The sequence below is a fragment of the Tachypleus tridentatus genome, chromosome 9 (assembly GCF_004210375.1).
Source record: "Tachypleus tridentatus isolate NWPU-2018 chromosome 9, ASM421037v1, whole genome shotgun sequence".
Classification (NCBI taxonomy): domain Eukaryota; kingdom Metazoa; phylum Arthropoda; class Merostomata; order Xiphosura; family Limulidae; genus Tachypleus; species Tachypleus tridentatus.
In genome coordinates, this window is record NC_134833.1 from 100,416,039 (window position 1) to 100,434,890 (window position 18,852).

General features: G+C 32.8%; 1 protein-coding gene across 2 annotated transcripts; it reads right to left on the bottom strand.

Moving 5' to 3' along the window:
• Positions 1 to 6,525: 6,525 nt before the first annotated feature.
• On the bottom strand, positions 6,526 to 16,998 carry LOC143225879 (uncharacterized). Of its 2 annotated transcripts, none has more exons than XM_076456036.1 (4): positions 16,607 to 16,998; positions 9,309 to 9,446; positions 7,501 to 7,674; positions 6,526 to 6,923 (listed from the first exon to the last, which is right to left on the bottom strand). In XM_076456036.1, the coding sequence occupies exons 1-4, from the start codon at positions 16,661 to 16,663 to the stop codon at positions 6,816 to 6,818; spliced, it is 477 nt and encodes a 158-aa protein (XP_076312151.1). In that variant the 5' UTR covers positions 16,664 to 16,998; the 3' UTR covers positions 6,526 to 6,815. The 2 variants fall into 2 exon arrangements, with proteins under 2 accessions (XP_076312151.1, XP_076312152.1); XM_076456037.1 differs by lacking the exon at positions 16,607 to 16,998 and adding an exon at positions 12,937 to 13,088.
• Between the last annotated feature and the right edge of the window lie 1,854 nt (positions 16,999 to 18,852).

An 18,852-nucleotide genomic window follows, 5' to 3' on the forward strand; every position in this document is an offset into this window, starting at 1 on the left:
CTCTTACCAGAATCTTCACCTCGCAAATAAAAAGATTTTGACGTAGAGAAAAATCCGCGTATAACTTTACATATAATTATACCTACGTTACGAGTCATAAACAATAAATTAACGGGGCCTGGCATGGCCTAGCAATGCCAAGATGTTCATCACTTTATAAGCTGTTTTCATAACTGCTGGAAAAAGTCCTCAAACCTCTAAAAATAATTTTAAAACTTTAATTTCTTATGTATATATAAATATATATTAAATTCTGCAGTAAGGCGTGCGACCCGTAATCCGAGGGTCGCGGGTTCGCGTCGCGCTAAACATGCTCGCCCTCCCAGCCGTGGGGGTGTTATAATGTGACGGTCAATCTCACTATTCGTTGGTAAAAGAGTAGCCCAAGAGTTGGCGGTGGGTGGTGATGACTAGCTGACTTCCCTTTAGTCTCAAACTGCTAGATTGGGGACGGCTGACGTAGATAGCCCTGGTGTAGCTTTGCGCGAAATTCGATAAAACAAACCATCACTATACGAAGCCTAATTTATTTCCATCAATTTCCTCTCGTTACTAATATGTGGATTTTCCCCCGAAACTAAAATTAATCAGTAAAAACGGCTAAATCGAACAGTAGGTTGGGCTTATATTAAATTTTTAGAAAATCTAAAGTAATTGTAACTACTTTAATACAAAATTTATGTACATTAAGTAAGTGATTGATTGACTTTTAGTTTTATGTTTAACTTTAGGCTTATCTATTACAGAGTTTGTAAAACTTATGGAAGAAGAAATAAAATGCTTTCCTTTCATTCAGAGTTCTGTACTTTCATTATTTTTACCGAATAATGAAAAATAACCCTACCTACCTATGATAGAAGCCATTGTAACGATATTATATTTTACCAGTATTTGCTCAGTTGAATACAGTTGAAACTTCATGTATTTCTTATACTTTCAACAATCGCATTCCATTTTAGTTACTTTTGAAATATTTGAAATATTTAAGTAGGTTCCCATTCAAAACTATGTATATATTTTAGTGAAAATAACTGCATTTTAATAAAATCAAATAGTAAAATAAGTAAAATCATAAGGAAGGGGTGCGTTAAAAAGAGCAACTTCAAACCTCTAACTATATATATAGTTCCACTTGCCATAATTAATCACCAAACTACTTCATTCAATTAATGTGTCTCATTCACTTGTATAAATTATTCCTGTAACATACAGCACAGTGATTTTTGCTGTTGACGAGTCAGGTACAATACCCCTTGTTTTATAGTGAGAGCGACTGTTAGTTACACAAGTGTCACTTATACCTTGAGAAAAATGACATTGTTGTAGTTTGTACCTAATGTCATACTTTCTCAATCTGTGACACGATTAACTTTGTTTAAAACACGATGGAAGCTTCAGTAAAAGTGCCACACAGTCCTTTTATCTTTGTCCTTATTGCCTAAATATTTATTTGTATTGAAACAAATACCACCCATAACTGGTCACTCACTGGTAATCTCAACGTAGAGGTCTCTGTATGAGTCCATTACGTAGCATCTCCAACATTTAAGAAATTTCAACCTGGTCCATGAGTGAAAGTGTATGCCAAAAATAGAGATAGCTACCATTAAGGCTAAAAAACAAAATTTCCCATTCAGTGGCACAGCAGTACGTTTGTAGGCTTACAGTGCTAGAAACCGGGTTTCAGTACCTGTGGGGTCAATGTACAGGTAGCCCATTGTGTAGCTTTTGTTTAAATACAAGTAACCAAACAAGCAGATAACAACACAGTGATTTTTAATGGTGTGGCAGATTATAATATGAATCACTTTCTGAAGCATTTCGGTTATATAACAGCCTAAAATGGATGAACTTCGGAACATGCAATGCTATGCTAAAAACACTAAGTATGGATGGTCCAGTCATTGATGCCATTAAATATTTGAGTGAGATGCAACTATGGCATTGAAATACAACCAAACTGCACTAATTTTTTTATTTTATAGAAAATTGAATTGTCCATAAAGCTGAGTTCAATGCATAAAAACCTAATGTCGTTAATGCCTCTTCCCAGAAATCACTCCAGAGAACCAATGCATCTGAGTTAGATGTGGGTAGCAGTGTGTATTACAGTGAACTGCCCATACCTTCCTGTACAACAACGTAGGTGAGGCTTCAGTTTGACCAACTACACAGCAAAAGCTCCAGGATCAACAATGAACTGTAGCTACTGCTACTTCTGCTTCAAGAAACTGACTTAGGGATGTACAGCAGCCAAATTGTGCTCAGAAATGTGGTGGTCAGCTCAGCACTAACAAGTCCAGAAGGTGTTTTATATATTCATGTGAAAATATAAGGGAAATAAATAATTCTTGGTTGATACAGGAGAAACCAAAATATTGATTGATTACGACATCTGTGTATTTTCGTGATCAGTATATATACATACATATATATGACACTGAATGAAGCTGCTACCCTGGCCAGTTAACACTAAATTTATTGCGGTGAATGGAGATGGAGTCAAGCATGTGACTGTTACGTTTACCACACAACAAAGGTGGTAATTTCTGAATATGGGTCTGGCACTGGTATTCCAGCAATGAAAATACCATAAAAATTATCAATCAGTCCTGCCAATGCAACATGTGAAAAGTATATCTTAAGATAATCAAGCTGATTAAATACTGTGGGTGGAGTCACAAATGCTCTGTGTTCGTAAGCGATGTTCCTTGGTTTGCTGTCTAACAAGAGATGAAGTGGCAGTGTTTCTTCTGTAATTATGGACATTTGGCTATCCAGCACCACACTGCAATGGTCACTGGCATGGGACAGAAACAGGAAGCTACAAAAGCTGGTAATATCACTAGCATTACTTCACTTTTGCCAAGTCCAAAAGCAAATACTCAGTTGTCACACGTCTGAGATCCCTAGTTTAGAATATATAAGCAATATTTATCCCATTGAACAACAAAAACTGAGTGATCTGTTGGTTGACTATGACAACATGTATGTAGGACCAAATGACAGACTATGTTAAAAGAAAACTCATCCTTACTTAGACATAGGAGAAGCAACTCTAAATAAACAACCACAATGCAGGCTTCCTCGCAATATTGTGAATATAGTAATCACCAAAATCACCAGATGTTAAAGAATGAAATAACTAAACTTATAGAGAGTGTACAGCCATTTCCGTTAATTATTGTGAGGACGAATGAAAGTAGAGAGTTGTTGTGTATTCAGTACTCGAAGTAGTTTGTATACATTGTGTATCATGTCATTTGAGACACTGATTCAGCATACACTAAAAAGAATGAAATGGTAAAGGTACCTTGTCTATGTTAATGAAGTCTTGTTGTTTGGCTGCGCATTTGAATTTGCTTCTGAAAATTTCAGAATGTTAGTTCAGCAGATAAGAATGACGTTGAAACAGAGAAATATGTAATTATGTATACCTAAATGGAATATGGTATTATATATTTTATATATACATATATATAGTATTTTAATCTATATAAGTATAATAGTACTGTATGTCCACCTAACTACTTCGCAGAATGTAGATGGATCTTTACCGAAATTAGTATGGAGGTTCATTAAGTTCATGTTTTGCATTTTGCGGTTATCATGGGCATTTTTTTCACTATCTCATCCGACTTAAATGGATCTTCATAAAATTTGACAAAAAGATTTGTTGAATCCATGCAAATTTACTGTTTCACATTTTGTGTTTTGGAGTTAGGAAATAGTTAGGAATATTGTAATAAGTTTAGTCTATTGTTATGAAGTTGTAGAAATGAATACTCTTCATATGAAAATTGTGAAACCTATAATTCTATGAATACCGTGAAAAGTTAAATATTTAGAAAATCTAAGACGTTGTAATTATTGTGGAAAACATACGGTGTTGTACCTAACCCAGTAAGACAATGATATGTCTGCGGACTTACAATGCTACAAACCGGGTTTCGATACCCGTGATGAGCAGAGCACTAACAACCCGTTCTGTAGCTTTCTGCTTAATTATAAAACAAGCAAAGAATAAATTGTTGTGTACAAGATAACAACTTGCTGATGTAAATTTATATAAAAAGCCGTGTGGGCGTTATAATTTCAAGCAAAGTTACACAAGAGCTATCTGCTCTAGCCGTCTCTAATTTAGCAGAATAAGGCTATAGGAAAGATAGCTACCCACTACTCGTTTACTAACGAATAGTGGGATCGACCGTCACATTATAACGTCCCCACAATTGAAAGGGCGAGCATGTTTGGTGCAACAAGGATTCGAACCCGTGACCCTCAGATTACGAGTTGAGAGCCCCTAACCACTTGGCCATGGTGGGCCAATTAAAGTTCCATTATTGTGACAATGTAAAGTAGTAGTTCAACATTAAATGTCAGCCCTGTTAGTCCCATTTGTCCACGAATTCGTCAACATAAGTTTAAGCTGTTGATGTAAAAAAATCAACCATTCTTAATATTTTATGAAAATCAAACTGTTGATAAAATAATATTAGGAACAGAAACTATTGTGATTATTATGAAGATAAACATTTAATGTAAGTAGCATTAAGAACATACTGTTGTGAATATTGTAAAAACTCAAACTATTTCGAATATTATAATAAACTTAAATTAATTTTATTAATATGGTAAATAATCTAAGCTAGTGACGTGAAAACCGAAATAAACTGCAATTGTTGATGTGAATATGCTGATAAGCTTATATTGTATTGTTGACATGAATATTACGAACGTTTTTATTGTTGTTAATACTGTGAAAATTTAAGCTGTTGATGTAAATACTGTAAAACCTGAAACTATTGATCTTAATAAAGAAAATTCTACTATAAATACTGTAAAACCTGAAACTATTGATCTTAATAAAGAAAATTCTGCTGTAAATACTCGTGTTGTTTTAGTTATTTAAGGATTAAAGGTCCTGTAAACTTAATTGTCTGGAAAGATTTGGTTAAATGATTAACTTTATTTTTTATTATTTTTGGAGTTTAAGCTAAAATAATTTTATAAAAAAAGGATAGAATGTTTGTTGTTTTTGTAAAATACAATATGTAGTTATTTACTACATATAGATACTTTTTTATATATATGGATAATAACCCTTCTTCACAAATTGAAGTTGTAATAACTGACTGTACATACGTTTTATACATGGCAAATATTTTAAGATTTAGTAACGACTAAGCACAAAAGTTAATAGTTTTGATATTAAAATGATTTAAATAACTATAGAAAACATTATACCACACATTCACACCCATGGCTATTATAGATAATTTATTTGTACAGTGATGTCGAGAAAACACATTTGTAGAGAAATATATATGTAAAAACGGCTCGTTTGGGTTGAGAAAAATTTTTACGTAGAAGAGCGAACAACATTTCGACCTTCTTCAGTCATCGAAGATCGATGACCGAAGGTCGAAACGTTGTTCGCTCCTCTACGTAAAACATTTCTGAACCCAAATGAGCCGTTTTTATACATATAGTTATTAACATAATTTCGCAACACACACACATATATATATATATATTAATAGACTTATTAACAAAAGAAATATACTGAATTTGTATTGTTCGATTTCACCTTTTTGAACTAAGTGAGAAGTAACAGCGACTGAAATCTGGTATAATGTGTTTTGAAACGAATATACTCCAAGAAATTTTTTTTTTTATTTGCAGTAAGTATCACTACCAAATAACTTTATAAGACAGAGATAATCTATGATATCAATTGGAGAAATATTTTGTAAGAAAGTGTTTATAATTCAACCATTATAAATTATTCTGCGATGGTGCGCTTGTTTAAATTCACGGTCTGAAATTGTTTGTTTGCTTGAAGTCAAGCACAAAGCTACACAATGGATTATCTGTGCTCTGTCCACCACGGGTATCGAAACCCAGTTTCTGGCGTTATAAGTCCGCAGACATACAGCCCAAAATCTCACTTCTTTTACTATTACTTCTATCTTATGAAGTGCGCTTATAATGATTTTATATAAGAAATAAGTTATAAGATGTGATTAAAAATGTTTTAAGTATTATTGTTACTAGCAGAAATATTATAATAGATTTGTACTTATTTTGAACTTACTAACCAATTCTGTATACTAAGTCAAAGCTGAAAGTACAGACATTATTAGAAGCTTGATTAAATTAGATTAATTATTAATTAAATCTACAAGATACGAAATGTCCTTTGTTCTAACACCTTAATTTACACTTTACTTACATATTTTCCAAAATTATCTATGTTTGAAACTTACACCTGTTTAGTGTATTTAGTAGATTTTATAGATCTTACACGTTACAGGTTGTTCTAATAAAAAAATAGTTGTTTGATATTGTTTCATAGATTGCTCGTTTCAAGTTTTATAAATGAGATTATTATTGTTTCATAAACATGAATATAAGCTTTTATATCAAAAATGTACTGGAAAAAATAGTGTTATTTGAAACTGTTAATTAGTGACATTTCTTGAAAGTAAAAATGAAGGTACAACATTTTAAAAATTCCACATCTATTTTCAGTTAAATTTATTTTGTTTCGATCGTAGTAAGTTTGCTGCTATATCTGTTCATGAAACTTTTAGTTATTTTTAATGTAATCGCTACAAATGTTGTTGTTAATTGTTATCATTGACGTAATACAATTCCAAAATATAATTTATAGAAATGATGATACAATTCCCAAGTGTAATTTACAGAAACCGTGATAAAATGAAAAGCTAGAAAAAAAGATATTAACTTAACAGTACTCAGAAGAGGTCAATATTTGTAACGTATGTGGCTGACGCAAGGTGTCTATCCTTCTAACCACATTGAGCGAATTCGTGAAGGGTTAAAAGAGTTTGAGTTTGGCAGGCAGGAATGGCGCCTCCCAACTTTATACAGCGGCCTGGAATTCTTTCTGTTTCACACTGTTCAAAAGGAAACAATTATAGAATTAGGAACTACAATTGTTAAATAGTAAGAAACGTTATATAAACAGTGTGTGTGTGTGTGGATGGGTGTAAAAGACACAAAAATTGCTTCTTAAGAAAATATATCTAATAATTTACATGAATAATACCTTCATAAAAACTTTATAATATTGTCCAAATAATACTTTGTTTTTACAATCTAAGCGTACTTCATTTTGGTCCTTCGCAAAATAGTTAAATTAATCAATACGTGCAGTTTTTACGTAGATTTTTGAATGAAGTAACTCATACGAGTAGTAACTTTTTTCAGAACTATGTTTTGGTTTACTGTAATACAGAAAGTGCAGTTAAGAAATTTGAAAAATGTTTCTAAATCATGAGAATCCTCTGAAAGGTGCAATAGATAGTAAAGAAAATATAATGATATTCAGTTACATAAACTTTAATGATTTTAATTGTTTGTTGTTACATAATTTTAAAACAAATGAAATAAAAGTGATACAATGCCCTAAATATTTTATATCATCTACCCGCTATTACTTAGATAAACAAATTATTGGACATTTTAAATCACCTTTTGTGTTTCAACGTAACATTGAGGATTTGTCACAGGAAGAGGTGTGAATGCTCTCCAGTCATCTGGGTTTAAGTTGTCGACCAGCTCTGTATCGTCATTTGTTTCATCTTGGTCATTATTTTCGCTTGAATGCAGAGTGGCCAATAGACTTTGTAATCCGTTTCTAAGAGTCTGTAAGTACAAGCTATACTATACTAATGAATAGCGAAGAAAACATGTATAAAAGTACATATTTGGAACAGAATTACATCTGTACTTTGGCCCGTAAGTTCCCAGTGGCACAGTGGTAAGTCTGCCAGACTCACACCACTAGAAACCGGATTTCGATACCCGTGGTGGGCAGAACACATATATAGCTCATTGTATAGCTTTACGCTTAGAAACAAACAAACAAACAAATGATTAGTTCGTAAGGTAATGCACTGCGATTTGAAATAAGTTTATCGATAGATAGCCTTACCATGTGAGTTTATCGTTTGGCTGAAACATGGCCGGAGAAGACTACGTATGAAACGATACATATGGTTCTGTATCTCCAGTTCTTGAAAGGGTAAACAGTTTAAAGAACACTTTTTACAGACCTTTACAAAGAGATTAGCTAAAACAAAAGCGTTGATATGTCATAAAAATACAAAAGATGTCATTTCCAGATTTTAATTGTTTACGAAAGCTGTTTCTGAGTGCTATCAGGCACAAATGAAACTCATTATGAATCAAAAGTGACTTTTATAACCATATATGACCATTAATAGAAAAATATGGAACAGATTGAATTCAAAACTAATTTAAAATATGATATATTCATTTAGTAATGATATTATTAGTAGTAGTAAAATATTGTCTGTTGAAATTTGTTATTATTGTCTAGAAATTTAATAAGACTTCAAAGTTTTCGGCTATAATATGGAAATAAAAAATTAAATACACCCTGGTTCACAGACGCACATATTTAACAAATTAATACACCCTGGCTCACAGACGCAAGTATTTAATAAATTAATACACACTGGCTCCCAGACGCACGCATTTAATAAATTAATACATCCTGGCTCACAGATGCACATATTTAACAAATTAATACACCCTGGCTTACAGACGCACGTATTTCATAAATTAATGTATCCTGGCTTACAGACGCACGCATTTAATAAATATAGAATAATAAATGTAATTAGAGATCTTAAAGTACTCCATATCATTAGGGCTTATGTTCTTAGGACGTTGTTTAATACCCTTTTTCACTGATCACAAAATAACAAATATGAATATTTTAAACATCGAATGAACAAACAGAATAATATGAACATCTATCTACTGAAAACATCTACCGTTAATATTCCTGTTAGAAAATGTCCAGTTAGTTTCAATGGCGTATTAAAAAATGAGTGGAATGATAGACGAAAACTAAAAATAATGAAACATTGCACACACACAAAGAGATTTAAAAAAATTTTCTATATATTTCTTGAGGGACGACATACAAAATTATATATTCTTTTTTCTGTTTTTGAGTTGTGTGGATTATAATTTTAAACCTAAAACCTCACTCACCCACACATTTTCAACTATATTTTTATACTCCATTTCTACTAATCTAAGATACAAGATCGTACGGGGTGAGTCTTAAATGTGCTCTCCTGTTTCAACCTGCAATAATTCAATATATTTGAGATAGTTCCGTGATGCTCGTACTACAAAAAGCATCCTATATTTACAAACTGAGCTTTAAAAGTAATGTTTGAATATATTGGAGTCATTTAATTAATTTGATTAGATATATATTTATCTGTTTATTAAACACTTACGTTAACTTCGTTATTAGGGTCTGCAGTTTCTTCGCTCAGAGCTGTCATTATACTTCCTATTATCAGGATGGCGGCCAAGAGATAAGTAGCTTTAGAGAATACTTTGTGATCCATCTCTGCCAGAACGTGTAGTTTCACCTGTGAATCGAAACAGTTGAGGGTATTTTTACAACTTAATTTATTAAACACCTCAGCTACATTACACCCCTCAATGACACAGCGATATATCTGCGGACTCACACTGCTAAAAACTGGGTTTCGATACCAGAGGTGGGCAGAGCACAGATGGCCCATTGGGTAGTTTTGTGCTTAATTCGAGAACAACAGCAGCTACATTACGGGGAGTGCGCAAACTATTGTCACAGCCAATAGTACAGTCGTAAAGAGAGATTTTATTTAATACGGGTAACTCGAGTTTATTAATAAACGAGATTAACTGTGAAATACTAATAATATTTTAAAACTGGACCAAACTTACTTTTTACATCAATAACAAGTTGCTGTATATTTGTTACGTAGAAACAAAACATATCAATCTTAAATTGAAAGAAAATAACTAAAACTGTTGTCTAGGCAGTAGACAGTCCTAGTTTATACATATATTTTCTAGACATTTTATAAGGAGTAGAGAGTCCAGTAAGGATTCAACTTGGCTGTACTGATGAATCCATCCGATTAAAATACTTAGATATAATAATGAACATTTACAATGAGACCATGACGGTATCGTTTTTAATTAATTACATTGATAAGAAACACGTGTAATGTTGCAATTAATCAAATGTACTTGGTTGTGCACAGAGGTGTGGTTGGTGTTATCTGTTGAGTAATTTTATCATTGCACTTTCTTTCGTAGTTGATTGCACGTCGTTGTGATGATGAAGTTTTCCAGACATCAGTTAGCTGAGTCAGTATTCAATATACAACATTACAAATGTTAGAAACTAACAAACAAAAGGAAAACAAATTAGCATCTTAATATCGAATATTAGACCATTAAAACAAATTAATACATAAGCATCAACTGAAAGTAGCCGAAACAACAGAATCACGAACCCGTGATTAAAATATTATAATACAATTAATCACAAATGAATCAGAATTGGGCAGAATAATAAAGGGAAAAATCCAAGGTTTATAAACTTGGGGGTTGTGGAAATTAGGAAATAGTAGGCAAAAGGTGTTCCATTTCATTAATTAACTGTGAACTATACACATTGTTCATTTAAAATCTTTCTAACATCTAACATCAACACTACATCTACTATGTGAGAATCGTGAACATGAATACGAAAGAACTTGAACATATTAAGATGATAATAGTAAAAAGATACGGAAGTATCTTTTGTTGTAGTTTTCAAATGTATATGATTTTATGATAAAAATTAGCTTATCGAATTTTCTGTACTGAATTATGCTACAGATCAAAATATCGCAAACATAACAATACTCAGATAGCCCATTGTGATACTCAAGAATGGGAAAAAACTATTAATTCATGATGACAAGAAATACACTTGAAGTGAAAATGTATTCTAAAGACGGCTGATATGGTTATTAAAACTTTAATTAAAATAAAGTACAGAACAATATTTCGACATTCTAAAGTCAACTTCACGTTAACAAAGATAGTTTCCCACTGAACGTTACCGAGCACGTGTCTTATGCACAACATAACCATAGAATACACGGACATACTAAGTAGGGAAGCAAATGCAACAAAATCAGAGAAGTCCTACTTACACAACAAATCAAGCCCAAACTGAACCAATATAAAGGAACACCTTTATACTTATACTAATTAATAACCTAACATCCCACTTGTATTCGTTTAAATTCTCGTCCATGAGATATGCAACCGGCAACGGTCACTTGCAAACTCTGTTGTTTTTTTTTTTTTTCAAAATCTTGTGCAAAGCTACACGAGGGCTATCTGCGCTAGCCGTCCCTAATTTAGCAGTGTAAGACTAGAGGGAAGGCAACTAGTCATCACCACCCACCTCTAACTCTTGGGCTATTCTTTTACCAACGAATAGTGGGATTGACTGGCACATTATAACGCTCCCGCTGCTGAAAGGTCGAACATGTTTGGTGCGACGGGGATTCAAACCCACGATCCTCAGATTACGAGTTGAACGCCTTAACCCACCTGTCCATGCCAGGTCTGCAAACTTTGTTAACCTGAAAATGACTTAAGAAGGTCGAAACGTTGTTCTGTACTTTATTTTAATGAACGTTTTAATACCCATACTAACAGTTTTTAGAATGGAATGCTCAGTTACATTTTCGACAATAACAATGATTTTAACAATTCGTATTTATTCAATTTTACCATGAACTAAAGAATCATTTCACATTCTGTAATAAATATTTCATCTGTAAAACTTTGAAAAAAAATTGAAACGTTTTCATTTCATTAACTAATGAATAAGTGTTTAAATGTTCAGAAGACATAACTGTCACTAGGGGAACTGTTTATTTGAATAAAACCAATAAACAACTCAAAATTTTTTTTCTAACAAAAATTTATGTACGTGATTTATGAATGTCTGATAATACGAAATTCATGTCTGTTCTAAATGATTGATAACTAACAGTCTTGAATGAACAATATCAAAAATAAACGTATTTAAACAAATATAAATATATGTTGTTTCCACACACTATTTTATTAGGAGTTTAAATTAAAATAACCATTAATAATTTATATACATTTATATACGATATAATCCTACAGCAGAATGACTAATGGTCTTCTCTCTAATCTTTCACTACTAAATTAGATAGTACAACTAACGAAGATAGTTCTCGTGTAGCTTTTCGCGAAATTGAAACCAAACCAAATTCTACCACATATGGATCTAAATCCCGATGAAGCTGAACAAACATAGGTCCTACTTTCAGATAGTTGTATTTTAATAACTACATATTCCTCCTCCCATAGCAAAGTTATACATACCATTGTTTTATATGTGCTGATCAAAGCAATATTGTTAATCGGAATTAACTAAAGAAAGCACTTTACAGCACACGTTCCGTAAAAGTTGACTAACAGAATTAACGATGGATATATAATTCTATAATATAGTTGTAAAAGTAAGTTAACATATAATTAATGGGTTTCTGGAACGAAATATACTAAATGCTAAATTCGGTTTTGTGGATACTGCATACAACAAACACTTCGTTAGAAACAAGAATGAAACAAGTATGTTTTATGTACTTCTATGTATATTTATAATACTTTCTGAGCTCCTGAAAAATATATTAGTACTACTATAGCATTTTTCTTTTTTACAGCAGAGAAATTTACAAATGAGGTGTCAAAGTTTCCACCTTGTATCCGATATAGCAGACAACAGTAACGGTTTCGTGAATAAGATCGTGAATAAGGATTCAAACCAAACTTTATAAGCAGGCGTTTCTGGTTTGTCAACTCATTTCTTTGAACGTGCTCCTGAGAAATGAATTTATAAGAGCAAAAAATATGTTTCTATCCTAATTAGTAAGAACAAAATATCTGTATTTTGTTCTGTTAGTGTTAATTATTATTAGTTCTTAGTTTACGATCCATTGGTATACACTAAAATAAGATATACACTTGTAAGGACTGGAAAACAAAACTCACCGATTTTTCTTCACAAACTGTTCTGTTTCAAGTTTTCAACAGAAGTAACTTTTTAGAGTATTGCGCCCTCTTTTATAGTTGATTAGAGAAGACGTCAGAAGCCGAGACAGCAAAGAACACACACTAAAGTTTTGAATGTAAGACTTTAAACGAATTTTATTTTTATGAAACTTAACTTCGAACGAATTCTTTTTTTTTTATACGTCTCAGTAGAAACAAAAGAATTACGGACAGGAAACCGCAACTGTGTTAGTCTTAGCTTATTAGGCTTCCCTCCTACTCAAGCTCTTCAATTGTTATCCAGTGAATGATCAAATATATTTTTCTCTTGAAAGCACTAATCTTTCTACTTTTTGCAAATAGTAATTTCCTGAAGGAATTCCTACAAGAAACCGTATTTCTGTTTTTTAACTGGGGTGAAAAACCTGTTTCAGTTGGTAAATATTTTTACTAAAATTGCAACGTGTTGTCAGATCGTAAATAACTTGATTTCTTTCAATCTTTGAACACAATTTAATGAGCCTGTAGTTAACTACATGTATACAAAGTCCAATTTATTTATTCAATTAGAGGTCTTGGAGTTAGATTATTTATGGTATGAAATATTTTTCGTTACCCACAGTAATATAAAATGTCATTAAAATTGGACCAAAATATTAATTTCATGTCGTAGACTTTCGCTGAAAAGAAAACTATTAATATTAAACTTGTTATTTATGTAAACTCATAAGGGACTATTTGTTGTGTTCATCGTGTAGATTAGAAGCCTGGCTTTTACCATTTTAAGTTTTCAAACTGTTCCACTCGGGTACTTGACATTAGCTCATTGTGGGAGGATTATTACTTTCGAATTACGAGCTGATAAATTCTACATTTTCTTCACGGTGAGGATGTTAGAAACAGTCTTGACGTAACTAAGTAGTTAATGAGCCATGGTTTGCAATCCTTTGGGGGCATTAAGTGTGCTACAAGAGTGCAGGTCAAATCTTGCTATTTGATCAGACAGCTGTACTTCACGATTTAGCTGTCGTCATTATTTAATAATTACTTTCCTTGTTCTCTATCACTTCAGAATTAGAGATGGCTTTTATTAGATTACTCTTATGAAGTCTCTCGAGAAATTTAGAATCAAAGAAACGAAACATTAAAACGGGTAAAATCGACAACTAACAACCACAAAGCCTCTTTGACTTATTTCAGAACTATGAAACTTAAAATACTTCAATGCAATGAACCTTTAGGTGATACACTAGATGATATCTCAATGTGATTTTAATTCCGATCAAATATCACGGTCTAATGCCTTCTTGTAGTTCAGCATCATGTTTAAACTTGAATTTCGATACCCGCGGTGGGCAAATCAAAGATACATAATTGGGTAGCTTTGCGCCTAACGACCAACAAACATGTTTTAATATTAATACTACTTGGAAACATGTTTTACTAGGTAGCACAACGTTTCAGACAGAACGCTCCTCTTTAAATACACTAAAAATAAAAAAGAACTAGTTATTATTTTGAAAATGTGCTGGACCAAATAAATGTATCAAATGGTTGCTTTCTATTACCAACGTAGCTATGTTGTAAGCGATAGCAAACTAAAGTTATGTGTTGTGTGTTGTATAGTTTTTCAACCCATTTAATCTCAATTTCTCCCACTGTCCACTATAGGCTCTTATTTTGTTCTATATACAACGGAGCAATGAAATTAGTCATTCTATAAAAAACAACTTAAAGTGAAGAAGATATTCACATCTGTCAACTATCTTCAAGAATTCTGATTTATTTTTCTGACATCTGGATGAAACTCGTTTTTTTATATTTTACTTGTTATACTAAACAAACAACTTTCATAGTAATAATCAACATTTTTTATTTATTTATTTCTTCGATTCAAAATACTATTTAACTGTTAGATAACATTTGTTTTAATGAATCTACGTATATTGTTATTCCAAACGTGGCCCACATTGACTTAGAGTAGAAACTTTTTTGTTTTGTTTTTAACTCTTTACATTAGATTCCTGTTTTCGTCAATAACAATACGACAATGATTAGGTTCTTTCTTCAGAACATGTTCTGTATCTTTCAACGAGGCCATTCGTACAGATTGTAAAAACTATCATTTGGAAAGATTACACATCATTCATTTTTACAACGAAAAACAAATCGAGTCTTCTTGCAATATTAACTAAAATTATGCTACAAGTTATAAATATAAATCTTCTTTCAACTTTAGCTACTTTTATGACTTAGCATATATATCTCCAAACCACTATGAGTTACAGATATATCTAGTCTAGCCTTATAAAGATCATGGTTGAGGAGATAAATATATTATCCATCTTCAGCAACTCTATGAATATTATAAATTAGATCATTTTTCACCATAATTTTATTTTGCAAAATAGCAAAGTAATGTTAGTTCTGCTACTTGTAGTACAAACCAAATAATCTTCCACTCTCCAGATTGTTTGACAACAGAAGGTTAAGTTTACTAACAGGAAAGGCCAGCCATACCATGGGAAAATTTATATGTAGAGCTTTCATTCAACATTTACAAAGATAAATCCGAGTTATTTTCAATAATTAATAATTTATTTGTTTGTTGTTAAGCGCAAAACTACACAGTTAACTGTCTGTGCTATGCTCACCATGGGTATCGAAATCTGGCATTATAAGCCACCAGACTGACCACTAAGTCATTGGGGAGTTTATTTAGTGTGAAAAACAGCATATACACTGCCTCAATAAAGTTAACAGTTTAATTAGGGGTGTCGTGCAATAAAATGGTACACTATTTGTATGTTTTCTTGTGTGGCAATAATTCTAGGCTAAACTTACGGTGACAAACATAAAGCCCTATTAATTTAAGAAGACATATAGTTCAACCCTTAAACAGTACAGTGGACAAAAACAAACAAAAAACGCCTTTTAAAGTTATAAATTTAATTTTTAAAGTATTTACTTATATTTTACGGTATACAAGCAAACGTACCCGTCCCCAGTGACGAAAAAAAGTTTAAGTTAATCTAGTTAAAGTACTCTTTTCTCGTGACGAGAAAAGTTTAAGTTAACCTATCATTTAAAATTATTTTATGAACCTTAGTTAATCGTGTTTAACTCTTGGTTTTCTAAGAGTCAAGCTACTAATACTATCCACCAAGAAAATTAATTATGGAGCATTTTAGTCATGCTAAGAGCCGTTCAAGAAAAACATAACTACCTACATCTGTATTCTTTAAATTACGTCACATTATTCAAGTTTGTTCTACTGTCATTTAAAAAGTAAATGTTGAGCTTTGTCTGCGTGCGCAGCTGCTTAAAAGCAACGCGGGAAACAGTCGATGTAAACGTGGAACATAAGAACGCTTGGACAGACACAATCGCAATATGAATATATATATATATAAGGTAAGGATAGATATATAGTTCTATTTTAACACCCTTATCGCTCTCTAATAACTGTCTTTGAACAGTGGCTTCTTTTGATTTCTGTACATGTTTGCTGGCACTGCAAGATGACATTCAACTGACTTTAAACAGCAGTGGTACTACATAACAGCTCCAATAAGCTACACCCTTGTGCAAATTAATTAAAACAAGACGGAATATTACGATGTTTTCAATTTTTTTGCGTTTTATTCCTGAGAATCCAAAAATTACTCACAAAATAATACATGATATCACTGCCTTTATTTTTCAGATCATTAATCCGCTTTGGCATCGAATCCACGAGCTGACTGCAATCTTTACTAATTTTTGGATCGCGGTACCACACCTCAATTATGGCCTCAATTAGCTTATCTTTCGTAGTACAGTCTTTTCCCCGAAGTCTTTCTTTACAAAACGCTCAAAGGTTTTCAATAGGATTTAAGTCCGGAGAGTTTCCAGGCCAGTCCAGCACCTTTATTCCGTTGTAGTCATAAAATTCTTTACAAATTTCGATGTGTGGCACGGAGTCAGATCTTGCTGGAAAATGAGAGATCCATCTGGAAATCTCCTTTTCAATTCTGGAACGACTGTTATCTGCGAAACTTCGATGTACTGTGGTCCTCGCATCATACCTTCTACGATATGTAAGATTCCGACGCCATATTAGAAAAAGCCCCAAAAACATCTTCTTCAAGGGTTTTACGAACTGATTGATGTGAGATTCTCGAAGTTTCTCACCTGGAGATCTGCAAACATGCAGATTACTTTGACCCTGTACGAAGAAATGAGTCTCGTCACTGAATAACACCTTCCTTTATTGTTCTTGCGTCCAGTTCTTGTATTTCAGACACCATTGATACCGTTTTTTCTTCATTGAGCTGATAAGAAGTTGTTTTTTGGCTGGTCTCCTTATCCTTCAAACGCAATTTCGAATGACGTAACATTCCTCAAAATTTCGTCATATATTCCAAAAATAGATCGACCGTGCTGCAAAAGACAGCTAACGACGCCGTCTGTGCGAAAAAATGACTATTAAAGGAAATCAGCGGGTCCAGCGAGCCTATACCGGCCGCCATGCTGAAAATATTGTAAAATGACCATTTGTTTCAATTAATTTGTACAAGGGTGTACTCACAGGTTAACTACTGAGTACAAATGAGGAGGTCCGGCATCGACAGGTGGTTAAGGCAGTCGAATCGCACAGTTCGAATCCCCGTCGCACCAAATATGCTCGCCCTTTCAACCGTATGGGCGTTATAATGTTTCGGTCAATCCCACTATTCGTTGGTAAAAGAGTAGCCCAAGAGTTGGTGGGGCAGTAATAACTAGCTGCATCCCCTCTAGTCTTACACTTCTAAATTAGGGCCGACTAGCGCAGATAGCTCTCGTGTAATTTTGCGCGAAATTCAAAAACAAGCAAATAAGGATAATCCTGTAACAATAATTTAATACAGTTTAACATGTAGTCTCACGAACTAGGTGATTCCATTTTATTAACATTTAAATGGGAAGATACGATTTATTAACATAGGGAAAAGAAATTGTAAACAAAGGATACACTCGTGGTTCAAACACAAAATTCTGACAATCAAAGAGGGGACGATATTTAAACAGTGTTCGGACATGAAAGCAAAACTTTTAAAGCAATGTTGAAAACATTGGTGTTTCCTCTTCCCTTACCTTAAGCACTCAACACCGTATATTTAGCTTCCTGGGAAGTTTTTTATTTGCATATTATCAACAAAAAAAGAAATTTTAACAATTAATGTTCAAAAACGTATGCATAATATAAGGTAAAGATTCTTTTTATGCGCCTTATATTAAAATAGCAACAGTAATCTATGTCATTTTTCTGTGTAAATAAGAGCTAACTGATATTCTTATGACTTCCGTGTATATTATTGCAAATGAACCGCATTAAATATGTTTAGTATTAAAATAGCATTGATGGAAGAGATATACAGGTTGTCCAAAGTGTAGTAATATTATATCATGTCATTTTCTTTTAGAATCTTCATATAAATAGGTGGTTACATTACTAATTTGAATTTTGGAAAATTGATATACAGCTGTTATTTATTAACACAGTTAGCATTATAAAAGATGGTAAAGAGTGGAGGAATACTTATATACTTGATAATAGTGTGCCCTCATTACAATGGTGGAGTTATACAATGTCACTAAATTAATATCCTCGTAATTATATTATGAAACAGCACAATAAACCTGTAATCTCTACTTCTCTTCAGTACCATACGATTAGAAGTGTACATTAAAAATATGCCCATAAATAGGCAAGTAGAAATTTGTTTGTTTTTGCTTGTTTTTGAATTTCGCACAAAGCTACTCGAGGGCTAACTGTGCTAGCCGTCCCTAATTTTTCAGTGTAAGACTAGAGGGAAGGCAGCTAGTCATCACCACCCACCGCCAACTCTTGGGCTACTCTTTTAGCAACGAATAGTGGGATTGACCGTTACATTA

What these genes read in the sequence shown, in the direction of transcription:
- LOC143225879 (XM_076456036.1), bottom strand. Translation starts at nt 16,663, where the DNA reads ATGCCAAAGCGGATTAATGATCTGAAAAATAAAGGCAGTGATATCATG. An exon ending in GTGATATCATGTATTATTTT is followed by an intron (nt 9,447 to 16,606) that starts GTGAGTAATTTT and finishes TTCGATTCACAG; the next exon opens with GTGAAACTACACGTTCTGGC. An exon ending in GTTACGTTGAAACACAAAAG is followed by an intron (nt 6,924 to 7,500) that starts GTGATTTAAAAT and finishes CCTTTTGAACAG; the next exon opens with TGTGAAACAGAAAGAATTCC.